The sequence below is a fragment of the Eschrichtius robustus genome, chromosome 12 (genome assembly GCF_028021215.1).
Source record: "Eschrichtius robustus isolate mEscRob2 chromosome 12, mEscRob2.pri, whole genome shotgun sequence".
Lineage (NCBI taxonomy): Eukaryota > Metazoa > Chordata > Mammalia > Artiodactyla > Eschrichtiidae > Eschrichtius > Eschrichtius robustus.
In genome coordinates this window covers 1,073,767-1,094,607 of record NC_090835.1, presented here as the reverse complement: position 1 = coordinate 1,094,607, position 20,841 = coordinate 1,073,767, and the positions used below count along the sequence as shown (strand labels likewise).

The window sequence follows — 20,841 nt, the reverse complement described above, 5'->3', positions numbered from 1 at the left end:
CACCCTGCCCGGGACGGTGCATGGGGGGAGCCCACGGTGGGGGTGCAGTGCTGGGACCAGCCACAGCGGGGAGCCAACCGCCCTGGCCGGAGGGTGCCTGTAGCCTAGGGTGGAGGACAGGGCTGTGACCAGATGGAGGCTGGGTGGGAGCAGCTGCTGCTCGCCCACTCCCTGCCCTGTCTTGAGTGTGTGGCTTCCAGCCCATGGACCAAGGTGGCTGCTCCTGCTCCTGCCACAGCATCCTCATCCCAGCCCACTGGGAGGGAGGAAAGGAGAGGGGCAGGCTGAGCTTTTCAAGGATGAAACCAGAGACCTCATCTGCCGTTTCTGCTCACATCTAGGACCCGGTGGCGTGGCCACGGCTAAATGCAGGGAAGCTGGGAAATGAGCCAGGTGCCCACAGCAGAGGAAGGGCACAGAGGTCAGAGAGACAGCAGGCTGTGCCCAGGAACCAGGCATGCACCTCAGGCTTTCCAGGAGGGGAGACCTGGGCTCAGTATCCACCTGGAAGATGCCAACAGGGTGGGTGAAAGTGAGCTGGAGGTGAGGCAGGGCCCCAGCTGGGGCCGAGGTGGCAGGAGGGGGACCCGGAGACCGACCAGCAGCTACTGTGGAGGCTGGGCGACAACTACCTTGAGGGCCGAGGAATCAGGAGAACACGAGTGTCCCATCTCCAAGACTCCACAGGTAAGAAGGGGCTACACTGTGTGCCCGGAATTGCTCGTGTTGCATCTTCCAGGAAAAAAGTTCGTGTGCGCTGAGGTTCAGTGGGCTGAGCCCCACCCCTCTGGGCCCCCTCAGGACCCCGTCTGACTCTCACACCAGGCGTGGTGGCTGGCAGCGCTGCTCCCATTTAGACCGGTAAGGATGCTGGGGCTCTGACGTGCTCCAGCCCAGGTCCCCGGCCCACGTGCAAGACACCCGCTGCCTCCCAGGTGAAGGTGGTGACAACCCAGGTGCAGGGTGCTGATGGGACTCCGAGAACTAAGCCACTGGCAGGGGGGTGGGGGCTGGAGTGCCTGAGGGCAGCTTCCTGGCTCCAGGGCCCCTTCCTTCGGAAGTCCCTGCCTGAGGCTGTGCTTCAGACTTTTACCGAAGTGAGAAACTTTTATGCTAGCAGAATGCTCCAGGAATGAAGGCTGCCCCTGGCAAGAGCACTCCTAACTTTGTGACGGCACCCTCACCCCTCCCTCTGCTGCAGTGAGGCGGACACTGAAAGCTATGTAGGAGTTTTCCAGGTAGAGGAGCGAACATATGCATGCCTTTTTTTTTTTTTTTTTTTTTTTTTTTTTTGCAGGTGGGAAGACTGTTATAGGACGGGTTAAAAAATATATCTTTGGGTAAGGGCCAGGACTAGGGTGAGGCAAGTGAGGCACCCCCCCTCAGGCACACAACTTAAGGGTGCACCAAAAATCTTAGTAATCAAAATAAGCAATATTTTAATAAAATACTTTTTACTTTTAAATCAAAATTAATGATAAACCAAATATTGACATTTCAAAACAGGATACCTGGTTGTCTGTCTTTTGCTCCAGTCCCCCAGGACTCAGCAGAGCACGGTCGGTCTGTGGCCCCTGCCCCACCGGCAGGCCCTCTTCCGCCCTTACACTCCACTTTATATATAAGCTGTTTTTCTTTTCTGTTTTTGCTTACTCTGTTGTTAACGGTTGGTCTCTCTTTCCCCAATGTGAAAAATGTCGGGATCTTGCAATGGAATAGAATGCATATAATTTTTCCCAGTAAAATGTATGGAAATTCTGATTCAACAGTGTTCACTTAGAAGCAGGCCCTGAGCTGAGGGAAAAACTGGCTTCCATCCTCAGCAGCCCCTGGACTGATAACGCACCACAGCCAGCGGCCGAGGCAGGTGGAGGGAGCCAGGCCGGGTCCGCTTAGCTGGGGCCCCACTCTCCAAGATGCAGGCTGGGCTGAGGCCCCACAGCGGTCTGAGCAGCAGCTGTGAGCTCAGAAGCCCTGCCTTATTAGCTCATCTGAGGGCAAACACCTCTGGCCCCGCGAAACCCCCAGGACCACCAAGGGGGAACCCTGTCCCCAAGGGGAGTCTGGTCATCAGAGGGGCTGCCTACTCAGACCCCCAGACGCGGGGCCCTGACCCGAGCTCCCCCCACCCTGTCCCTGGGACACAGGCTCCCACGGTGAATTCAAGCTTTATTGCCCCGCTCTGCCCAGGAAAACATGCGAGGAGGGGCCAGGAGCAGGTGGGATGGGGGAGGGAGGCCCTAAGAGACCCGCCCGCCCGCCAGGTTTCCCTGAGTGGTGCCCAGCCCCAGGGCCTTGGGGCTGGTTGTGCTGCGGGAGAGGCCTCATCCCAAGGTGACCCTCCCCGGGGTCCCCAGGCACGGAGGGGAGGGGAGCGCGGCCGAGCCCCTGCCGGCACGGTGATGCCCCAGGCTCACAAGCCACCACGCGTGCAGCCGTCAGCAGTCCAGGCCGATGGACACCAGCAGGTCCTCCAGCACCCGCAGCCGCCGCTCTGCCTGCTCCATGGCGCTGCACGTCTGCACCGTGCTGCCCACGTGGAAGCGGATGTCGTCCACCAGCGGGATGGAGTCCGTCTCCTGCCGGGCTGTCACGGCCGCGGCCTCCTCCCTCACAGCCTCCACGAAGTCCCGCTGCCCTGCCAGCTGTGGACGGGCCGGCTCAGGGCACGCCTGTCGCCCACCCCCAGCCGCCCCGGGCCCACGCTCACCTTCTCGAGGACCTTGGCCATGTACTTTGTGCACTGGTCCTCCAGGCGCGCCAGGCCAAACAGCTTGGCCACGCGCCACACGCCCACCACGCTGTCCTCGTCCAGCAGCTGGGCCAGGCCACGGCCACACAGCTGCTTCAAGCCTGGCAACAGGTACACGTCGGCCACACGCAGCACGTCATAGGCCAACTCGGGAGGCAGCTGCAACGAGAATGGAGGTGAGGGAGGGCACCCGAGGCTTAAGAATGGGGTCCACAGGCCGAGCCAGGGGCTCACATTGCAGGCCAGCTCTGCCCTGAGCCCCGCAGCCAGAGCCCAGGTTTCCCACCTGCTGTGGCAGGCACAGCCTCAGAGGACGAGGGAAGCGGGGTGCAACTAACAAACAAACACCCAGTCCAGGCAGGGGCAGCTGCTTGGCCGCCACCCCCTTCTCTGGGAGCAGCTGTGATGGGCGCTACAGCCCCACTGACCCCTTCTGGGAGGAAGTGTGCTAGCCCTGCCCTGGGCGCTCACCCTCAGTCACCGTATTCCTACAGTGACCTGCACGCACGCAGGCAGCGCACACCTGCTGCCTCCTCACCTGGGGCAGCTGCCTCGGGGCAGCCAAAGGGCCCTGCGGTGACCCCCAACGCACGAAGCCAGGGCTCCCCACTGTGGCAGGAATTCAGGGTGACTGTCCCCACCCACCCCCTGGCTGGAGAACTTGGGGACCCCAGGCGGCTACACTATGTCTCCAAGTGCCAGGTGCTCATGCCATGAGTCTTGTCACTCATTCCTGCCCTGGAACCAGGGCCCCTCCACCTGACAGAAAAGTTCAAACAGGACCCACACTCCAGCCTCAGAGAGAACAGGCCTCTCAGAGCCAGTCCAGACCTGGGCGCTCCCTCTAAGCCCTGTGGTGACGTGGCCTGTGTACCTCCCCCCACCCCTGCCCAGTGCACACACCTCGGTGTGGTCGCCATAGATGTAGTACAGCACGTGGGTGAAGATGTCGGGTGAGATGTCATGCAGGGTGATGGCCAGGAGGCCGCCTGAGGCCTCCAGCTCCTTGTTCTCTTGGAAGTGGTCATCCAGCAGGGCCCGGAAGTAATCACTGCGGCCACAGAAGAAGGCCTGTGGGAGGCTGGGCTCAGGATGGGCCAAGACTTGTGCCTGGAGGAGCTGGCCCAGGGCTTAAGGCAGGGGTGGGGGTCCGGAGGGAAAAAACTTGGTACCTTGTGACAGAGGAAGCTGTAACCGTCCACTCGGAAGCAGACATCAGGACAGCTGCTGAAGCCGTCGCAAGGGAAGGGCAGCTCCCCAAGATCACCCTAGCGAGGGACAGGAGAGCAGGTGCCATCAGAGCAGGCAGGAGACGGGAGAGCAGCCAGCCCCGGCCAAGAGCCCGTTCTAGCTCATCCCGGAGGACGACTGCTGCCCCATGTGTTGACTTAGACACAGGACAACTCAAGCAAGCAGGCCAGCTCAGAAAAGGGAAGCAACAGGCTCTAGGTTTAAACTGCAGCCCCATCCCCAGACACGCCCCCTACCCACAAGCCCAGCCCAGGCGGGTGCGCTTACCCGGAGCTCGGGGGGCAGGGCACAGTCGGCCAGCAGGGCCAGGTCCTCCCGCAACTGGGGGTCTGCCTGGGGAGGCTCGATGGTCAGCACCTTCACACACGTGCCTGGCTTGGAAGCCACTGTGGAGGGGAGAACGCAGCTTCAGGGAGCCGGGCGGCCCGCCAGCTGCTGCCTGAAACCCTGGGCCCCGGGCCCCAAAGCCTGGACACGCACACTCACACTTGGCCTCCAGGTCGCCGAGCAGGTCCCACAGCTGGCACTGCTTGGCGAGACGCTCACAGTCGCCAACGTGCTCCACACCGACGTCCAGAGGGCTGGCCAGGGCGGGAGGGGGGCGCGCCCGTCACGGAGCAGCTCAGGGCAGGCCAGGTTCTCTGGCTCATGGGAAACACAGCGGGGAAGCCACTCAGGCCGGGAAGCGGGTCACACTGGCTGTGGGGCATGCCCACTGTGGTAAGGACAACACACGGTAGGGGACAAGGAGGGGCAGCTGCAGGGAGATGCTGACCCGGGGCTGGGGAGCCGAGGGCAGAATCGGCTCTGAGGGCAGAGCTAAGGGCACTTGCTGATGGGAGTGCTGGACTGAGGGGATGCCAGGGCCCCTGGGCACAGCCCGCGTCCACCGCCCCACCCCGCGCGCTCACCATTGGCTAGCAGGTAGAGCACCAGCTCTTCATGTCCACAGAGGCAGGCGTAGTACCTGAGGGGGAGGCGGGCGGGGCAGGGGTGCTGTCAGGCCTGCAGGCCCAGCCCACCCCACCCACCCCCCTGCCCCCCCCCCCCCCTCCGCCGGCACTCACAAGGGGGTGCTGTCCCACTTGTCCCGCACATTCACCTCCACGTCTCGCTGCTCCAGCAGGTACCTGGGCAGGGGAGGTCAGAGCCTGGGTCAGGATGGGTTTGGGGTCTGGAGAGGAGACCTGCGGAAGGGGAAGGAGGGAAGCCTCCCCAGGTGAGGGCAGAGACCAGAGCAGGACAGGCATTTAAGGCAAAGGAACCACGAAAGAGTGTGGATGTGGGAGCCCCTGGGCGTCAGAGGCCCCAGAGCTGAAGAGGCTGAGCATCTGGGCTGAAGATGTATGGGAGGGAGGGAGGGAGGGAGGAGGAGTGGGTGGGGCCCTGCCTCTGCCCGAACCCTCGGGCTGCATGGGGTGGCAGGTTGGCCTTCCCAGGTCAGGGGGACTGGAGATGGAAAGGACCACCAGGAGACTTGCAGGCATCCTGGCAGCGTGGAAACAAAAAATGGACAGATTATAGAAGGCGGAAATCAGGAAACAAGGCAGCAGAGGAGACTGGGGTGAGGGGAGACCACCAAGGATGGTGATGGAAGGAACCCACTTCGGGGAGCCGCCCAGATTGGATCTCAGAGTGCACCACACTTTGGGGGCTACCAACTAACTCCCACGTGTCACCCGACCCTGAGGAGGAGCCCGGGGAAGCTGCGGGGCTCAGGAAATCCCCGACTGGCCCAGGGGAGGGCGCCAGGGAAGGTCGGGACCAGGGATGGGGCAAGGAAAACAGGTGCCTCATATCCCACATCAGCAGCCCCTCCCTCCCCGTGCGGCCCGCGGAGACTGCGATTGCAGCACCCGGGCTGCGTCAACCGCAATTAGGAGTTCCCGAATCTCCGAGAACCAGAGACTGGTTCCAGGCCACAGGCGTTCCCAGCGCGGGGTCCGCGGCTCATCAGAGGAGCCACGTCGGGGGCGTCCCAGGCCTGCCCCCAGAGTCTGACCTCCGGGCCCTTCTCTTCTCTCTGCCCCTCTCCGCCTCCTCCGGGCGTCCGCGTCGCAGTCCTCCCCTCCGCGACCCCCGGAGTCACGCCAGCACCCGACCCCCGCGCCCCCGCTCAGAGAGCTGCCTGGACCGGGCCGGTCCTGCTTCGGCGCCCGGGCCGCCCCCGTCCCCCACCCCCACCCCGGCCAAGCGCTCCGCGGGTGGCCCACTCACACCCTCCCGGGGCCACGGCTCCTCACCGCACTCGGCCCACGTCCCCCTTCCTGCAGCTGGAGAACAGATCGCAGGTATCCATGGCGCGGACGTCCCCGACCCCGGGCAGCGGCGAAGCCCCGCCGAATATAAACACGCCGCGCTGCGCCCCGCCCGCTCCGCAGCGGCGCCTGGCGTCCGGAGGACCGACCCGGGATACGCCCGCCCCGCCCCTCCTCTTAGTCCACCCGCCCCCGCTTACCACACACGTTCTCCCCCCCACCCCCACCCCCACTCCAACCACAGGCGCAAGAACCAGTCGCGCAGGCGGATGCGCGAGGCCCGGCGTGCTCTCCGGGCGGCTTTAATGGGGTCCCGGGGCAGCCCCTCGGGGCCTCGGGTGGGGACGGGGACGGGGCCGAGTTGCGCCGTGAGTCGGGGGAAAGCAGGGACCCCGCGCCGAGGGCCGGGCGGGGCACAGCCCCTCACAGGTGCGTGTCCTCCTCGAATACGTCCGAGTCCTCGGGGTCGCGCTTGCCCCCCATGAGCGCGCTCCAGCCCCCCGGGCCGTTGACGGCGCCGCCGCCGTTCAGGCTGGGCTGCTTCTCCTGCATCTCCGACTGGCTGTCGCTGGCCACGTCCAGCGTGGGGTTGTCGTGGCAGCCGTTCTCCACGAAGCGCAGCTCCTCGCCGTGCGACTGCGGCGGGAGGGGCCGCTGGGAGAGCACGCCGGGCCCCCGCCGCCCCCGCACCATCCCTTCACCGGTCCTCAGGCCGGCGAAACCGCACGCAGGGGACCCCAGCGGACCCTGATGGACGCAGGCCGCTTCGGCTCTGGTTCCACAGCTCAGCTCCTTTCTTAAAATGACTACTGACCCTTCGCACGGAACAGACCCGTGGCCTCCCTGACACCATCTGATCCCTCCCACCACCACCACCCCTTCTAAAGGGACTCATGGGAAACAGGAGCCTTGTGCCCTGGCCCCTCCTTTGCGGGGAGCTGCCAGGCTGCTGGAGCCTCCTCTTGACCCCAAGCCAGGGCCTGTCTGGTGAGGCATCCACAGGAGCCCAGGCCTGCAAGGCCACCCGCCCCCCCAGCAGGGACTGCAGCCAGGAGCGGCCCTGCGGGTGCAGCCAACGTCCCACTCCCTGCACCTCCAGCACCTCATGCGAGGCTGGCGCCCCGCAGAGGGCAACTGGGGGCCAGGCCCTGCACTCGCGCCTCACCCGCAGTCACCCCACCGGCAGATGAGGACACTGAGTCTCAGATGCCTGAGCTTGCTGGGCACCCCCCCTTCCTTCACCGGCACCACCGCGGCCCAGCCCCCTGCCCCACTGGGCTCCACGCTCGCTCACCACGTGTTTCAGCTTGGGCAGCCGGCGCTGCCAGCAGTTATAGAGCAGGCCGAGCACGATGATGATGACGCAGATGGCGCCGATGACCACCAGCACCACAAAGAGCGTCCCGTAGTCACTGCGTACCTGGCTGGCCCGGGCCTGGCAGCTGCTGGTGGTGGAGTAGTTCTGGATGCCAATCTGGGGGCGGGAGGGGCCCGGTTCCTTAGCCGAGGTCCTAGGGTGCCAGGGCTCCCCACAGGGCCCGTGGGGTCGGAGCTCAGGGACGCGGAACAGGCTTGGAACAAGCTCCCTCAGAGGCCCGGACCTGTGCTCAGCGAGGACCCTGCCCGATCCCCACCCCACCTGCCTGCGGGCGCCTCCATCCCCAGACTCCTCACAAGCCCGCAGTGGCTCTGACCCTGCTGCAGCTGACGTTGGGCCCTAAACCCACCTGCTGGGGGCCCTAACCCCCCACTGAGGTTGGCCCCATGCTGGCAGTCACAATCCACACTGTCCCCACCAGCTTGAAAAAGGACAAGAGCAGCTGTGAAGCTCTCTCCTCACATTCTCCACCACACACCGCAAGGAATCGCAAACACAGCTTCTACCTCGGGAGGCAGGGGTGTCCCGGTATCATTATGGCCATTGTGGGCCAGAGAGAGTGCACGGGGGGGGGGCTGGGGATGGTCCACGTCCTCGGCCACCCCCAGTCTCCCAGCTTCCTCCCACTTCCCACTGGAGTGGTCACCAATGTCATTTACTGCCCAGCACCCCCCCGACACTGCGGGTTGTCTTGAGTGGGCGGCCTTCTCTGGCCAAGTGGCTGCTCTGTCCCCACCGGGTCAGGCAGACGCTCTCCACAATCAGCATCTCGGGTGGAGGAAAGCAGGAAAGGCGAGGTGCCATCATCAGATGACAGGTGCCAGGGTGAGGGTGCCGTCCACTGGCTCTGGCGCAGAGACCTGGGAGTCCCCCTTTCTAAAGCCAGGTATTAGCTCTTCTTCCTGTGAACCACCTGTATATTTCCAGTGCTTTCTCTATACACTTTTTAAGTGATCAAGGCTCAGTTTTCCTGCTAGATTCACCACCAATGCACGTGCTAAATCTGCCCACTAATGTATGTCCAAAGACCGAGCATGCTTTTCGGCCGAATCAGTCTGAATGAAACGTCCGGTAAAGCCAGAATACCCAGGGGAGGGAAGAAGCAGAAGGGTCTGTAAAAAAGGTTAAACCCAAGTTTCGACCAGCCCCCAAGTGCTTATGAACCCCAAATCTCACAACTGGACCGGCCCCCCATGGCTACCCAGGTGGTGTAGATACAGCATGACGGTGAAAGGCCTAGGCTCTTGAATCTCTCAGGCCTGGTCCAAAGCCTGGCTCGGCCACGCACTAGCTGTGCCATTTTGGGCAAGTCACCTCCCTGCTCTGGGTTTCAGCTCCCGTCTTAAATGGGGCACCTACGGTACTCAACAGGGGGCCTTATTTACTGCTTACAACCCTGCGGTGGTGCTCAGGGCTGAGTGAGAGAACCCAGTCTGGCACTCAGCACACTTATCAAAAAGCTGCAAACCACCACGGAGGCCACCCCCAGCCTGGCGTGGACTAGATAAGGAGGCGGGGCCCACGGGCACGTGTGCCTCAGCTCTGTCAACAAACACTGGAGGACTCTCGAGGGACTTTCCTGGTGGTCCAGGGGCTAAGACTCCACGCTCCCAATGCAGGGGGCCTGGGTTCGATCACTGGTTACGAAACTAGATCCCACATGCCACAACTAAGAGTTCACATGCCACAACTAAAGATCCCTCATGCCACGCAACTAAGACCCGACACAGCCAAATAAATAAACATATAAAAAACAAACTAAAAACACGGCAAGGGGCTTCCCTGGTGGCGCAGTGGTTAAGAATCCGCCTGCCAATGCAGGGAACATGGGTTCGAGCCCCGGTCTGGGCAGATACCGCGGAGCAACTAAGCCGGTGCGCCACAACTACTGAGCCTGCACTCTAGAGCCCGCAAGCGACAACTACTGAGCCCGCGTGTCACAACTACTGAAGCATACGCACCTAGAGCCCGTGCTCTGCAACAAGAGAAGCCACCACAATGAGAAGCCGCCGCACCGCAACAGAGAGTAACCCCCGCTCGCCGCAACTAGAGAAAGCCCATGCACAGCAACGATGACCCAACGCAGCCAAAAATAAATTAAATAAATAAATAAATAAAAACAAAAAAACAAATACTGCAGGACTCTCGAGAACTAAGGGGACTGATAAGGCCCCTGGATTCCAGTGAGTGGACGGGGCCTGGAGGACATGGGCTGTCCTCAAGAAGGGAGGTGAGGAACTGCACTTCCTCCTCTGGGGAAGGTGGATCTGGAGTAGAGGTCGGCCAGCCTGTCTCCTCAGCCCAGGTCCCTGGGGCCGACCAGGTGTGCGGTGGACTGCCTGGGTCGCCCCCCATCCCCCCCGCCCCGGGGCTCCCGAGCTGGCCCAGCGCCGCGACTCTCAGTGGGGAGTGCCTGGTGACACTTTCTTTTGTGCCTTTCGGAACTGCGCCACGCTCTCCCCACCCACCAGGCTTCTGCACGATTTCCTGGCCAGACGTGGTGCTTCGCCGCCGTCCACCAGAGAACTCCGCTTACCCTCCAAGATCCCCTCGGGGGGGCCCCTCCCTCTGTGTCCTCTCCTGACCACCTCCCTCCACGGCTTGGGTCTGCGCCTGCTGTCGCATGTCGCACACACCGCAGCTGGTAGCTCCGTGCTCCTCGGGAGCTGGGCGTCGGAGACCGGAGACAGGAGCTGTCCAGAGCTGCTTCAGGCCGCACCCCGCCACGCAGGCCCTCACGCCTCAGGGAAGGCAGCCCCGCCCCAGAGTTTTAGGGGTGCAGGGAGCACGGCCGCGCTCTTACCTCCAGCAGGCTCCTGCGGATGTCGCCCAGCATGGAGAGGACGTCTTGAGTGGGCACCACCCCTGGGGAAACGCACCATCAGTGCAGCCCTGGACGCAGAGGTGCTCGGGCTCCTGACCCTCGGACCCCCCGTCTGAGCCTCCGAGCCTCACTCCCCAGCCTGGAGCCCACGCAGACCATGACCTGCACCTGCTGCCCACCCACTGGCCCACCTGTGGTGGGTGTGGCTTCCGGCAGCCACACCCACGGCCCCTCCCCCACCACACACAGCACATGGGCCTGCGCCTCCCTCTCGACCAGGGAGTCCAGTTAGGGCTCAGCCTGCCTTCCCCGCAGCCCCTGCTCACCCTGCTCGCCCACCAAGGCCATCAGCAGGCGCTGCTCCTTCTCGCTGGGCTTGCTCAGGGAGATGTGCCAGTCCCCGTGGTGGCCGCTGCCGTGGCGGGGCAGCACCCCCTCCACCAGGGCCAGGAGCTGCAGCCCCCGGTGCCGCCGGAACACCTCCTACGAGGGCAGAGAGAAAGCCCCGCGTTCGGTGAGGGGTGGCGCCCCCCGACCCTAGCCTCTAGGCCTGGGCCCCTCTGACCCGGGAAAGGCCAGCGGGCTGCCCAAAGGGGCTGCTCAGGGAGCTCTGGGGACTGCGGAGGAGGCTGTGAGCCCGGCCTCGGGGGACAGTGGGCACAGAAAGACCCGAGTTCACTTGGTCCCTGCAGGTGTCCAGGTGCCCCCTCCTGCCTTGGCCTCTTGCACTCACGCGGGGCCTGAGCGTCCAGACGTGTCACGTGAGGGACGAGTATGTGGGGGGGGGACGACAAGAGAGTGCGCGTCAATACGGCCACCAAAACGGGAGGAGAGGCGGGAGGCATCCTCCCCAAACTCCCCTCCGCCTGTCACTACAGAGATAGGGCTCAAAGCTGGGGAGTCAAGAAAGAGTCTGCAGTAGAGAACAAATGTGTGGACACCGCGGCGGGAAAGCGGGGTCGGGGGTCGGGGGGTGATGAACTGGGAGATTGGGGTTGACATACATACACTAATATGTATAAAATAGATTAAAAAAAAAAGACGTCTGCGTCCTCGCAGGGTGCAGCGGTGACCAGGAGAATTAGCAGAGATGGCCATCATGGTAGAGCCCTGGCAGCAGGGAGGGGCAGGAGAAGGGGAAAGGAGACTTCTTTCCCATCTGACACTCCTGTGCTGCTTAGACTTCCTTCAGCTTGTACACAGGTAATTACACAACTTAACAACAAAAGCGAGAGGCTGGCACTGAACAGGAGCTCGGCGTGGGGCAGGAGGCCTTGCCTCTGGCTCCCGGCCTGTCACGGTCCCTTCCTGGCCCATCTGGGAAGAGGCCCTCCTCGGGTCGGGTCCCCCGACCCCTGGCCCCCAGCAGCCCCTCCCTGCTGTACGTGGGCTCCTGCCTCCAATGCGCCCAGCCGCGGGGCCGCGAGCCAGGTGTCTCTGCCCCTGAGACACAGGCGTCTCTCCAGGCCAGCCTCGTGGGCTCTCCTTTCTGCTGGGGCCCAAGCTAAGGAGCGTGGCTGTCATGCTACCAACGTGATGAAGTGCCTTGTTGCCATGGCAAGTGCCCAGTGCAGGCTCTCACGAGCGTTAGGCTCAGCAGCCTAAGAGAAGCCTGCTCAGTTCCACACCTGGGAGAAGGCTGGTACCTGGAGATGGCCCGAGCGAGCGGCTCGGGAAGCCCCAGCTCCTGAAATGGCCGCTACCGTCGGTGTGTGCGCGTGCAGGGGAGGGGCAGCCGTGCCTGAGACCTCCTTGGGGCGGCGCCTCCCTGTGTGTGTGTGGGCTGCAGCCCTGTGCTCCACCACCTGCGCACACCCCCCATTTTCGGGGTCCAGATGTTTGCCTGGCTTGAGCCCTAGACCCACAAAGTCAGTTCTGGGAGGGTCTGATGACTAGGTATTTCATACCATTTATTCTGTAGATGGGAACTGAGTGTCAGTGGCCTGAGGAAAAAGCCTTGGCTTTGGAATCAAATATGGATTCAAATCTTGGTTCTGCCATTTATCAGCTCTGTGACCTTTAGCAACATACTGTACCTCTCTGAGCCTCAGTTTCCCCATCTGAAAATGTGGGCATCGGTCCTAAATCCATGGGCTTACTGTGAGGATTGAAAGTACTTATTCAATCATAGGTGCTGGGACAACTGGATATCTCAGCAGAAAAGAAAAATCATACCTGGACTCATACTTCACACCATACACCAAAGTCAATTTCAGATGCATTTCAGATCTAAAGCTTTTAGAAACAAGCATGGCCTTGGAGTAGGCAAACATTTCTAAATTGGACCCAAAACCACTAACCATGAACGAAAAAACTGATAAGTTGGAGTATTTTATGATGAAGTTTAAAAAAAATTAAGAACGTCCATTTATCAGAGGGTACTACTAAGAGGGTGAAAAGGCACCCCACAGAGTAGGAGAAAACATTTACAATATGTATACGAGACAGAGGTTTCATATCCAGGACATATAAATAATTTACAGACATCAATAAATAAAAAGTCAGATAACCCAGTCGATAAATGAGCAAAAGAGCTGATGAGGCACTTGACAAAAAGAGGCTAAAACACACATGAAAAGTTGTTCAACTTTGTTAATCATCAGGGAAATGCAAGGTAAAACCACAAAGTGATGCCACCACACCACATACCTCGCAAAATGGTTAAAATGAAAAACAACACCGATGGCCGGCAGACATGGCAGCCCCAGAGCACCCAGGCGCTGCTGCAGAGTCACTGGCACGGTCACCGTGGAAAGTCGCTGGACAGCATCCAGTGAAGGTGAACGTACGCGTACACGATGACCCCACGGCACCACCCGTCGGAATGTGCCCGGGTGCCCGCCCGCCAAAGCGCAGGTCCCAGAACCTCCAGAGCAGCAGATCCACAACACCTGAAACTGAAGCTCCCCAACGTCTGTCACCAGTCAAAGGGATAAAGAGAACGAGCGTGAACACACGGCAACACACGCAACGATACAGGTGAATCTCAAAAGCAGGATGTTGAAGCACAAAAAGCCAGACAGAATATTACACACTCAATGACGCCACTTACGTAAAGTTCAAAAGCATGCAAAATTAATTCATGGCATTACAAGCCAATAAGATGGTTCCCTTGAGGAAACAGTGTCTGGAAGGGAGAGTAAGAGGGGCCTCAGGGGCTGCCGACCGTGTTTTGTGTCCTCATGTGACAGCCTGCTGCGCTGCACATGTCTGACCCGTGCGCTTTTCTGGCTGTACAGCGTGAGGCATGAGGACGCCCCTCGAGTGTAGCACACTCAGGGTGTGACCTGTCTTCCCTGCTGACTCCTGGGCAGGTGACCCTCCCTGCACGTCACACTGTTTTTCCCAGTGCAGGGGCCCCAGTGCCCCTGCTACGGTCCAGGCCCTGAGGTTATACGCCAACTCCTCCAAGTGACTGTGGGGGGAATGTAGGATGGTGCAGCTGCTGCAGGAAACAGTATGGCAGTTCCTCAAAAGATTAGAGATAAAATCACCAGATGATCTGGGAATTCCACTTCTGCATATACACCAAAAGGACTGAAAGCAGAGTCTGGGAGAGATATTTGTACATCAGGTTCATAGCGGGATTATTCACAACAGCTAAAACATGTCTATCAGCAAATGAACGGATAAACAAAATGCGGTCCATCCACACAATGGAATATTACTCAGCCTTAAAAAGGAAGGAAATTCTGACACCTGCTACAACTGGTACAAACCTTGAGGACATTATGCTCAGTGAAACAAGCCAGTCACAAAAAGACAAATACTGTGTGATCCCACTAACATGAGGGACCCAGAGCACTCAGATTCATAGAGACAGAAAGTAGAAGGGTGGTTGAGAGAGGGGGGAAATGGAGTTGTTTAATGGGGACAGAATTTCAGTTTTTGCAGGATGAAAAAGTTCTGGAGATCTGTTTCACAATAATGTACATGTACTTAACACAACCGTACACTTAAAAATGATTAGAATGATAAATTTTATGTTAGATTTTTTTACAATTAAAAAATCCACCGTAAAAAATAATATTGACTAATTAGGTGGATGTCAAGTATTAAATGAGAATAACAAACCAGACAAAAACAGGGAAAGCAGAATGAAAGCATTTTAACTTCTATGTGTTCTTTGGGAAGAGAACAGAGACATTAACTTTAGACTTCATTGTTCAAGTATGTGCACCCCAAATTCCAGAGTCTCAAGTCCCCATAAAAGCCATGAGGGCTCCTTGAAGAATGTTGATTCCGTGTCCGGGGAAGGGAACATTCAAGAACAGCCTGGAACATCCTCGTACACAGAAAGCAGGGAAACTATCAAACACTGAAGGTTGGTCAAAAGGACTCAGAAGCCAACTCTGAGTTGACGCTTTCACTGGCCAAAGATGGGGCTGTAGGCAAAGCAGGCTGCCCGCCACTCAGTTCCACAAGGATCAAGCCTTAAGCCACTGCAGTCGCTGACCTACACTCTGAGAGGAATGCAGGACGAAGCATTCTGTGTCTGGATATATGGGCCCCCAGAGAGTTAAAATGTATACTAAGGAAGAATGGCATTGACCCCAGATTCCTGCATTGTCCCACACAGAGAAAATCACACTCAAATCATTAACTGAGACATCTGGTCCTCAAGGCCAGCAGTGACCTTTTCCTGAGGTCTCCGCTGCAGGCATCCTCGTCACCGAAGTTCATGTGTATCCTGGTCCGTCCCCCCGAGAGGCTGTCTCCCAGGCCACCGTCCTCAGTCAGACACTGAATAAACTCGACTCACAGCCCTTACGTCGTGCTTTTTTTCCAGTGAACAGAGTGAGCATCAGCAAGACTATTTAATAACTGCCCTGGATTAAAACACATCAACGATGTTACAATCTATCACTTTATAAAGATGCTGGGAAAAAGAGAACACCTCACTGGTCACTTTTGGATTAAACGTGTGCATGTACTTTAACTTTTCTCCCAAACACACTGAACAAGAATGAAGGTTTTTTTTTTTTTTAAGGTCTAAAACCACAAAGACAAAACCACAACAAAACAGCAGAGGAGACAAGAGCCACAGCACGTGATCACCGGAAGCGGATGGGTGAGTTAGTTTCCCAATTCAGCGAGCCCCAGAGAGCCAGATGCTGAGCCGGACGGGGAGAGCTGCGCAGCGACCAGACTCCTCGTCCGACTTGCCAAGGGCCCTGGATGAGCAGCACCGGCTCCCCCTGGGAGAGAGAACGGAAACAGCACCAGCACAGGACCACACTGAGAGGGGGTTTAAGAAGCAATGGATCCCTAGCTCCCCGACACCGCACAGCTGACAAACATCCCTTCTCCCTGCAGAAGACCGGAAGCTTGTTCTTCAATGATGGTAAAATGGAGGGTCTCGGACCTTGAGGACACCAGACCCAGCTGTGGGAGGGGCTCACGCTGCGAATGGGTGCGGTGAATGAACTCACCCATCAGGCACATGTGTCCTAACACAGAAACACAGCCCTCTCCCAAGCTGCTCCCAGAGCCCTGGAGACCAGCCCCATACCCTCCCCAAAGGACAGAAGTTCCTTTTTCCAAGAATCTAATCACCCAAGAGGAAGGCCCTAAAGACAATGACATTAGAAATTTTCCAATGAAATGGCCCAGCCAGACCACCCTCCCGAGAAGCTACAGTGAAGCCCACCCCCAGGCTCAAAGCTTCCGACCAGCTTTTGCTGGCCCTCCTTAAACAGCACCAAACAAACGCCGCCAGACATCTGAGGAGAGGACGCACGTGGAAAATTGAGAACAAAACTAACCAATGGGGAAAGCATCCCGTACAGGGAGAAAACAACTCTTTAAAAAACAATTTCAATATCCTCAGAGAGAGACGACATCACACACAGAATCAAAAACGGAGAGGGGCAAGCACAGAGAGCCTTGGGGATTTAAAAACCCGAGAGCACTCTTTTCTCAGACGCTGGTGGGAGCCGGCTCCCCCACCCGCCCCCGAAGGGCCAGGCCACCCACCCCGGCCCGGCCTGCCCCACCAGCACTCACACAGTCCACGTTCTCCGCCATGGTCAGGATGATGTAGTTCTTTCCGGCTAGGTTGCTCCAGTCTTTGCAGATCACCTGTGCAAAGAAATAAGAAGGGCATCTAGAGGGAGGGTGGACAGAACCCTGTGAGAAGCTAGGAGGGCGAGGCCAGGCACGGGTGTCACAGCTGGGTGAGAGCAGACAGCCTCCGCAAGGTGACATGCCCAGGACCCGGCCAAGGTTCACAAACCCGATGTCTGCAGGGAGTGGAGGCGGGAGCCATGTCACAGGGGCCCGGCTGCAGGCGCCGGCCTAGAGGCTTTTGAAGGCAAACTCATGTGTAATGTTCTCAAGGGCAAACAGTAGCACGCCTGTGGGCCAGATGCACAGCTGACCACCTGGGACCCCTCCTCTCCTTCTGGCGTCGGGGTGGGCGGGAGAGGAGGAGAGCAGGGGCAACTGCACAGTGGTGGGGGGCGTGGAGGTGGGGCTGGCCAGAGCGCTGCCAGCACCCACCCTCGGCGGCTGGGACGAGCAGAGGGCACCCGAACCCATGACGACTGGGCGGGGGTGCCGAGCCTGTGCACCTCAGTGTGGAGAGGACGCCCACTGCTGGGCCACGAGCTGTGCCCCCCGAAGTTCTGCCCGGGATCCACCCGCTGTCCCGGGGCCCGGCAGAGCCCTCCCCATGCCGCGAGCTGGGCATGGCCGGGCAGCCCGCGAGCACCTTCACTTACCTGCGTGGAGTCCCAGGGTGTTCTAGACGGAGCGTCGGCGGTCTGCCCTTCCTGGGGCAGCTGGCTGAGGGTTTCTCGTCCCACGGCAGCAGAGGAAGGTGTCAGCTCCAGGTCTCCAGGGGCCAGTGAGAAAGAGGCTGAGGCTCCAGGGTGCGTGGGGTCTTCGTCTGAGGCCTCAGCCCCGCTGGGAGCTTCTGTCTGAGGGAACGAGGCCGGGGACGGTCCCTCCCCCGGCCGGCCGGCCAAGCCAGCTGTTCCCGCAGTGGCCTCCTCACTGGGCTCCCGAGGGGCCTCCAACTCTAGCCCGTGCCCTGCGGCTGGCAGCGCCGTGCCCCCTGCCCCCCAGTCGGCCACATCCTGACCCCCCAGGGTCACTGGACTTGGGGTGACTGTGGGCGGGGAAAGGCTCGGCTCCATGCTGCTCCCCACCTCCACACCTGAGGAGGCCTGGTCCCCAGACTCTTCGTGCCGGTGTTCGGGGGCCCCTGGGGTCTGGCTGCTGCCGGTGGGAGGAAAGCCGTGGACCTGACTTTGGGATTCTTCTTGGGACCTGGTCACAGGCAGCAGCTGCTCCTCCTCTTCCTCCTCTCCGGGGACCACATGCCAGGGTGGCTCCACCAGGCTCATCTTGGGCAGGGGAGACGGGAGGCTCGCCCCCTCTTGACTCTGGCCGGTATCCTCTATGGGACCAGCCTTCTCAGTCAGGTCTGGAAAACCGTAATCTACAGACAGAGATGGAGAGTTCATTCACGAGCTTCATCATTCGTCGATTTGCTGAGTACGTGCTGAACGGATGATAAAAAGAACCGTGAGACCCTCAGGGGAACGGGGGGGGAGGTTGGACAGTTGATCGTGTGGGAAAGGAGTGGGAAATAGGCTGGATTGGTGGGGACAGACTGGGGGGACAAAGACCAGGCTGGTCCTCACTTCCTTCATGGGAATAAAACAACACAAATCTGCCACTGAAGTCCCACGACCACGGGAAGGTGCGAAGCCTACACGCTCCCCGGAGGTGGCCCGCTAACATCTGGCGCACAGGGTCCCTGAGGTGCCTTGTCTGGGCTCTCCCCGGGAGACCCCATCACGACCCTCCACCCCTTTTCTAATGGGCTGGGGTGGGGGTCTTCCAGGTGAAACCCCCCAATGAGCTCTGAGAGCCCTCTGATCACAGATGACCACCACTGTCCCTAGCCAGCGCTCTTATTCTGTAAATCAGGTCCCGACTGGGAAATGGAAGATGCTGGGAGAGCAGAGAGGGGCACTGGCTGAGCCCACCCAGCGTCTGGAGCCTTCCAGCACTCACGGGGCCACGGCCGGCGGGTGGAAGGGGAGGTTCCTCTCCCTGCCATCCCTGGAACGACACTCTGAAGTAGAATACGGAGGTCTCCTGGAGACCAGGACATCTGGCTTCTCAGCGCACCCCAGGCCCCGTCAGGATAATGACACGTGAAAAGCACAGACCAGTTTTGTTGGAAATTCATTCAAATATCAGAATCTGTATCTAGGTAGCAACTGTTATTGGCTGCCATTTTGTTTCAAAATAATAAATATCAAAGACAGTTCTGAAATACTGCGTAGAACTGAGAGGGCTGGGAAAGGTCTAGGGTGGTGACTGAGCTGCTCATTCTCCTCCTCCCAAATTTCTGTCATATGACAGAATTTTTTTTTTCACTGTCAAAATGAAAGTCTAAAAAATTTAGATAAATTTCTGGGAACATGGAAAGCAGATGAGATCATAAGATCAGATAAAATAAACACAGGAAAAGTCAGCAGTGGAGGAGGGGGACTCTCTTTCCATCAGAACTAAGGAGAGAGAACTACTGCGGGGTTATTAGCAAGGACACAGAACAGAAAACTCAGGGAACACAAGATAGTTTTTAAAATTCTAATGAGTATCCTCAGAAAGACCTAAAAATATTGCATCCCTAAAATAAGAACAGGCTAATAAGAAAATCAAGTAATCTTTAAAAAAGAAAACTTCTTGGAAACTGAAACTCAATTGTTTAAATGTGAAAATTCGATAGAACAGATAGAAGAAAAATCAAGGAAAAGTCATCAGAACAAAAGCAAAAGGAAAGAAAAGCTAAAAGATATAGGTGATCAATGTACGAAGTCTAGCAACTAGCAAATATGATTTTCAAAAAGATAGAAATAAAATGGAGAGAATAATAGCCAAACAAAGTTCCCAGGCCTCACAACATGTATCGTCATGTTGGAAAGGTAATAAACAAGGTGAATCATAAAAGACTCACACCTAGCCTCATTCCTACGACAGTCCAACTCTCAGAGGGCTACCTATAAAGGAACAAGAAACAGATTATCAAATCATCATCAAGCTTCTAATTAATAACACTAGATTGCAGGAAGGGAAAATGTGTTCAAAATTCTGAGGGAAGCTTATTTTGAACTTGGAGTTTTATACCCAACTAAACTATCATTCAAATGTGATTACAAAATAAAGACACTGTCATGTATGTAAGGACTTAAAGGTTTTCTTATCCACAGATTCTGAGAGAATGAATTAAGGAAGTTCTCCAAGAAATCCAAAAAGACATGGGAAATCAAGAAATATAAGAGAAATGTCATGAAAATCAATCTCAGGACAGAAGCTGGGAAGCAGGCCTAGAGAGCAATTGTTCAAATTAGAACAAGGATCCAAGAGGGCTCTAAGAATTATTACTTTTCATAAGAAAAAGTATGATTTTTAGAAGCTGATCACTGAACTCCCACGATAACAGTTAAATGAATAATTAAAACAGTCCACCACCCCACTTTTGTTAATTATACTCTTCAGGGCAGCAGAGACTTAGTAATTTAAGATCTTCCCCTCCTCCACCCCTGCACACACTCTGTAGGGAAGCTGACCTGTTCCCCACACAGAGCAGTTGGGCTGAGACCTGCTGGTGGGACAGTGACCACAGAACTGCTGAGGAAACCCATGACAGCCCCTAAAACTGAGCAATCTAGTACCACCTGTACAAACATGGAAGAACAGTCAAGATTCACAAGACATTTGAGGAAAGCCAGGCTCAGGAAAAAGCATGAGGGTGAGTAAGCAAAGCAACTGGCCTCTGAGAGAAGGGCTAATCTTGTCAAAAAAAGAAGCACTTTGAAGAACTGATCATTAACATCTTCAGAGATTCAAGAGACAATCATACCATAAAACAAGAAGAACAAAAATGTTTTACTTCAATAGAAGTTAAGAACTTTATAACAGACCTGTTTAAAATTGAAATGCAAAATAAAAACATGACTGAAATGGGCTGGCTGACCACCTGGCGGGAATCTATGTAACAGAATGTCAGATGGGTGTTTGGGCAATAAAACATACAAAAAGCCCTTACAATCGTGCAATTTCATTCTTAGAGGATTAATCTGACAGCAATGCAGAAGAATTAGATGAAGGAGGGGATGAAAGAGAGCAGAGAAGAGTTAGGGGCTTGTCACAGTGGATCAGGAGAGATAAATGGAGCGACAATAGTGGAAGTGACGAGAGAGGAACGGATGCAAGAGCTGGCCCTGGGGCAGAGGCAGCTGGCTAACGGGAGGAAGTGAGCACTGTGGGAAGAGCCATTCCGTTAACAGAAACAGTGAAATCCAGAGGCAAAAAGCACTGGAAACCCTCAAGAAGCACTGTAAATAGCCAGCAGCTCAGA

General features: G+C 57.6%; 2 protein-coding genes across 2 annotated transcripts in view; both read right to left on the bottom strand.

Annotated features, from left to right (window-relative positions):
* Window positions 1-2,152: 2,152 nt before the first annotated feature.
* ABTB1 (ankyrin repeat and BTB domain containing 1) lies at window positions 2,153-6,387 on the bottom strand. The gene is given in 10 exon segments (XM_068558571.1): window positions 2,153-2,645; window positions 2,711-2,911; window positions 3,656-3,823; window positions 3,925-4,020; window positions 4,271-4,389; window positions 4,490-4,602; window positions 4,605-4,644; window positions 4,915-4,970; window positions 5,071-5,133; window positions 6,247-6,387. Coding segments are annotated over 10 exon segments (1,119 nt in total). The 5' UTR covers window positions 6,303-6,387; the 3' UTR covers window positions 2,153-2,438.
* A 142-nt stretch (window positions 6,388-6,529) lies between these two features.
* The window catches only part of PODXL2 (podocalyxin like 2), a 33,310-nt gene continuing 18,998 nt past the window's right edge, over window positions 6,530-20,841 (bottom strand). The window contains exons 3-8 of the mRNA XM_068558570.1: window positions 17,186-17,907; window positions 16,470-16,544; window positions 10,790-10,946; window positions 10,443-10,504; window positions 7,556-7,735; window positions 6,530-6,897 (exon numbers count right to left, since the gene is read on the bottom strand). Coding sequence (XP_068414671.1) covers window positions 6,685-6,897; window positions 7,556-7,735; window positions 10,443-10,504; window positions 10,790-10,946; window positions 16,470-16,544; window positions 17,186-17,907 — 1,409 coding nt within the window. The 3' untranslated portion in view covers window positions 6,530-6,684. The remainder of the gene's footprint in view (window positions 6,898-7,555; window positions 7,736-10,442; window positions 10,505-10,789; window positions 10,947-16,469; window positions 16,545-17,185; window positions 17,908-20,841) is intronic.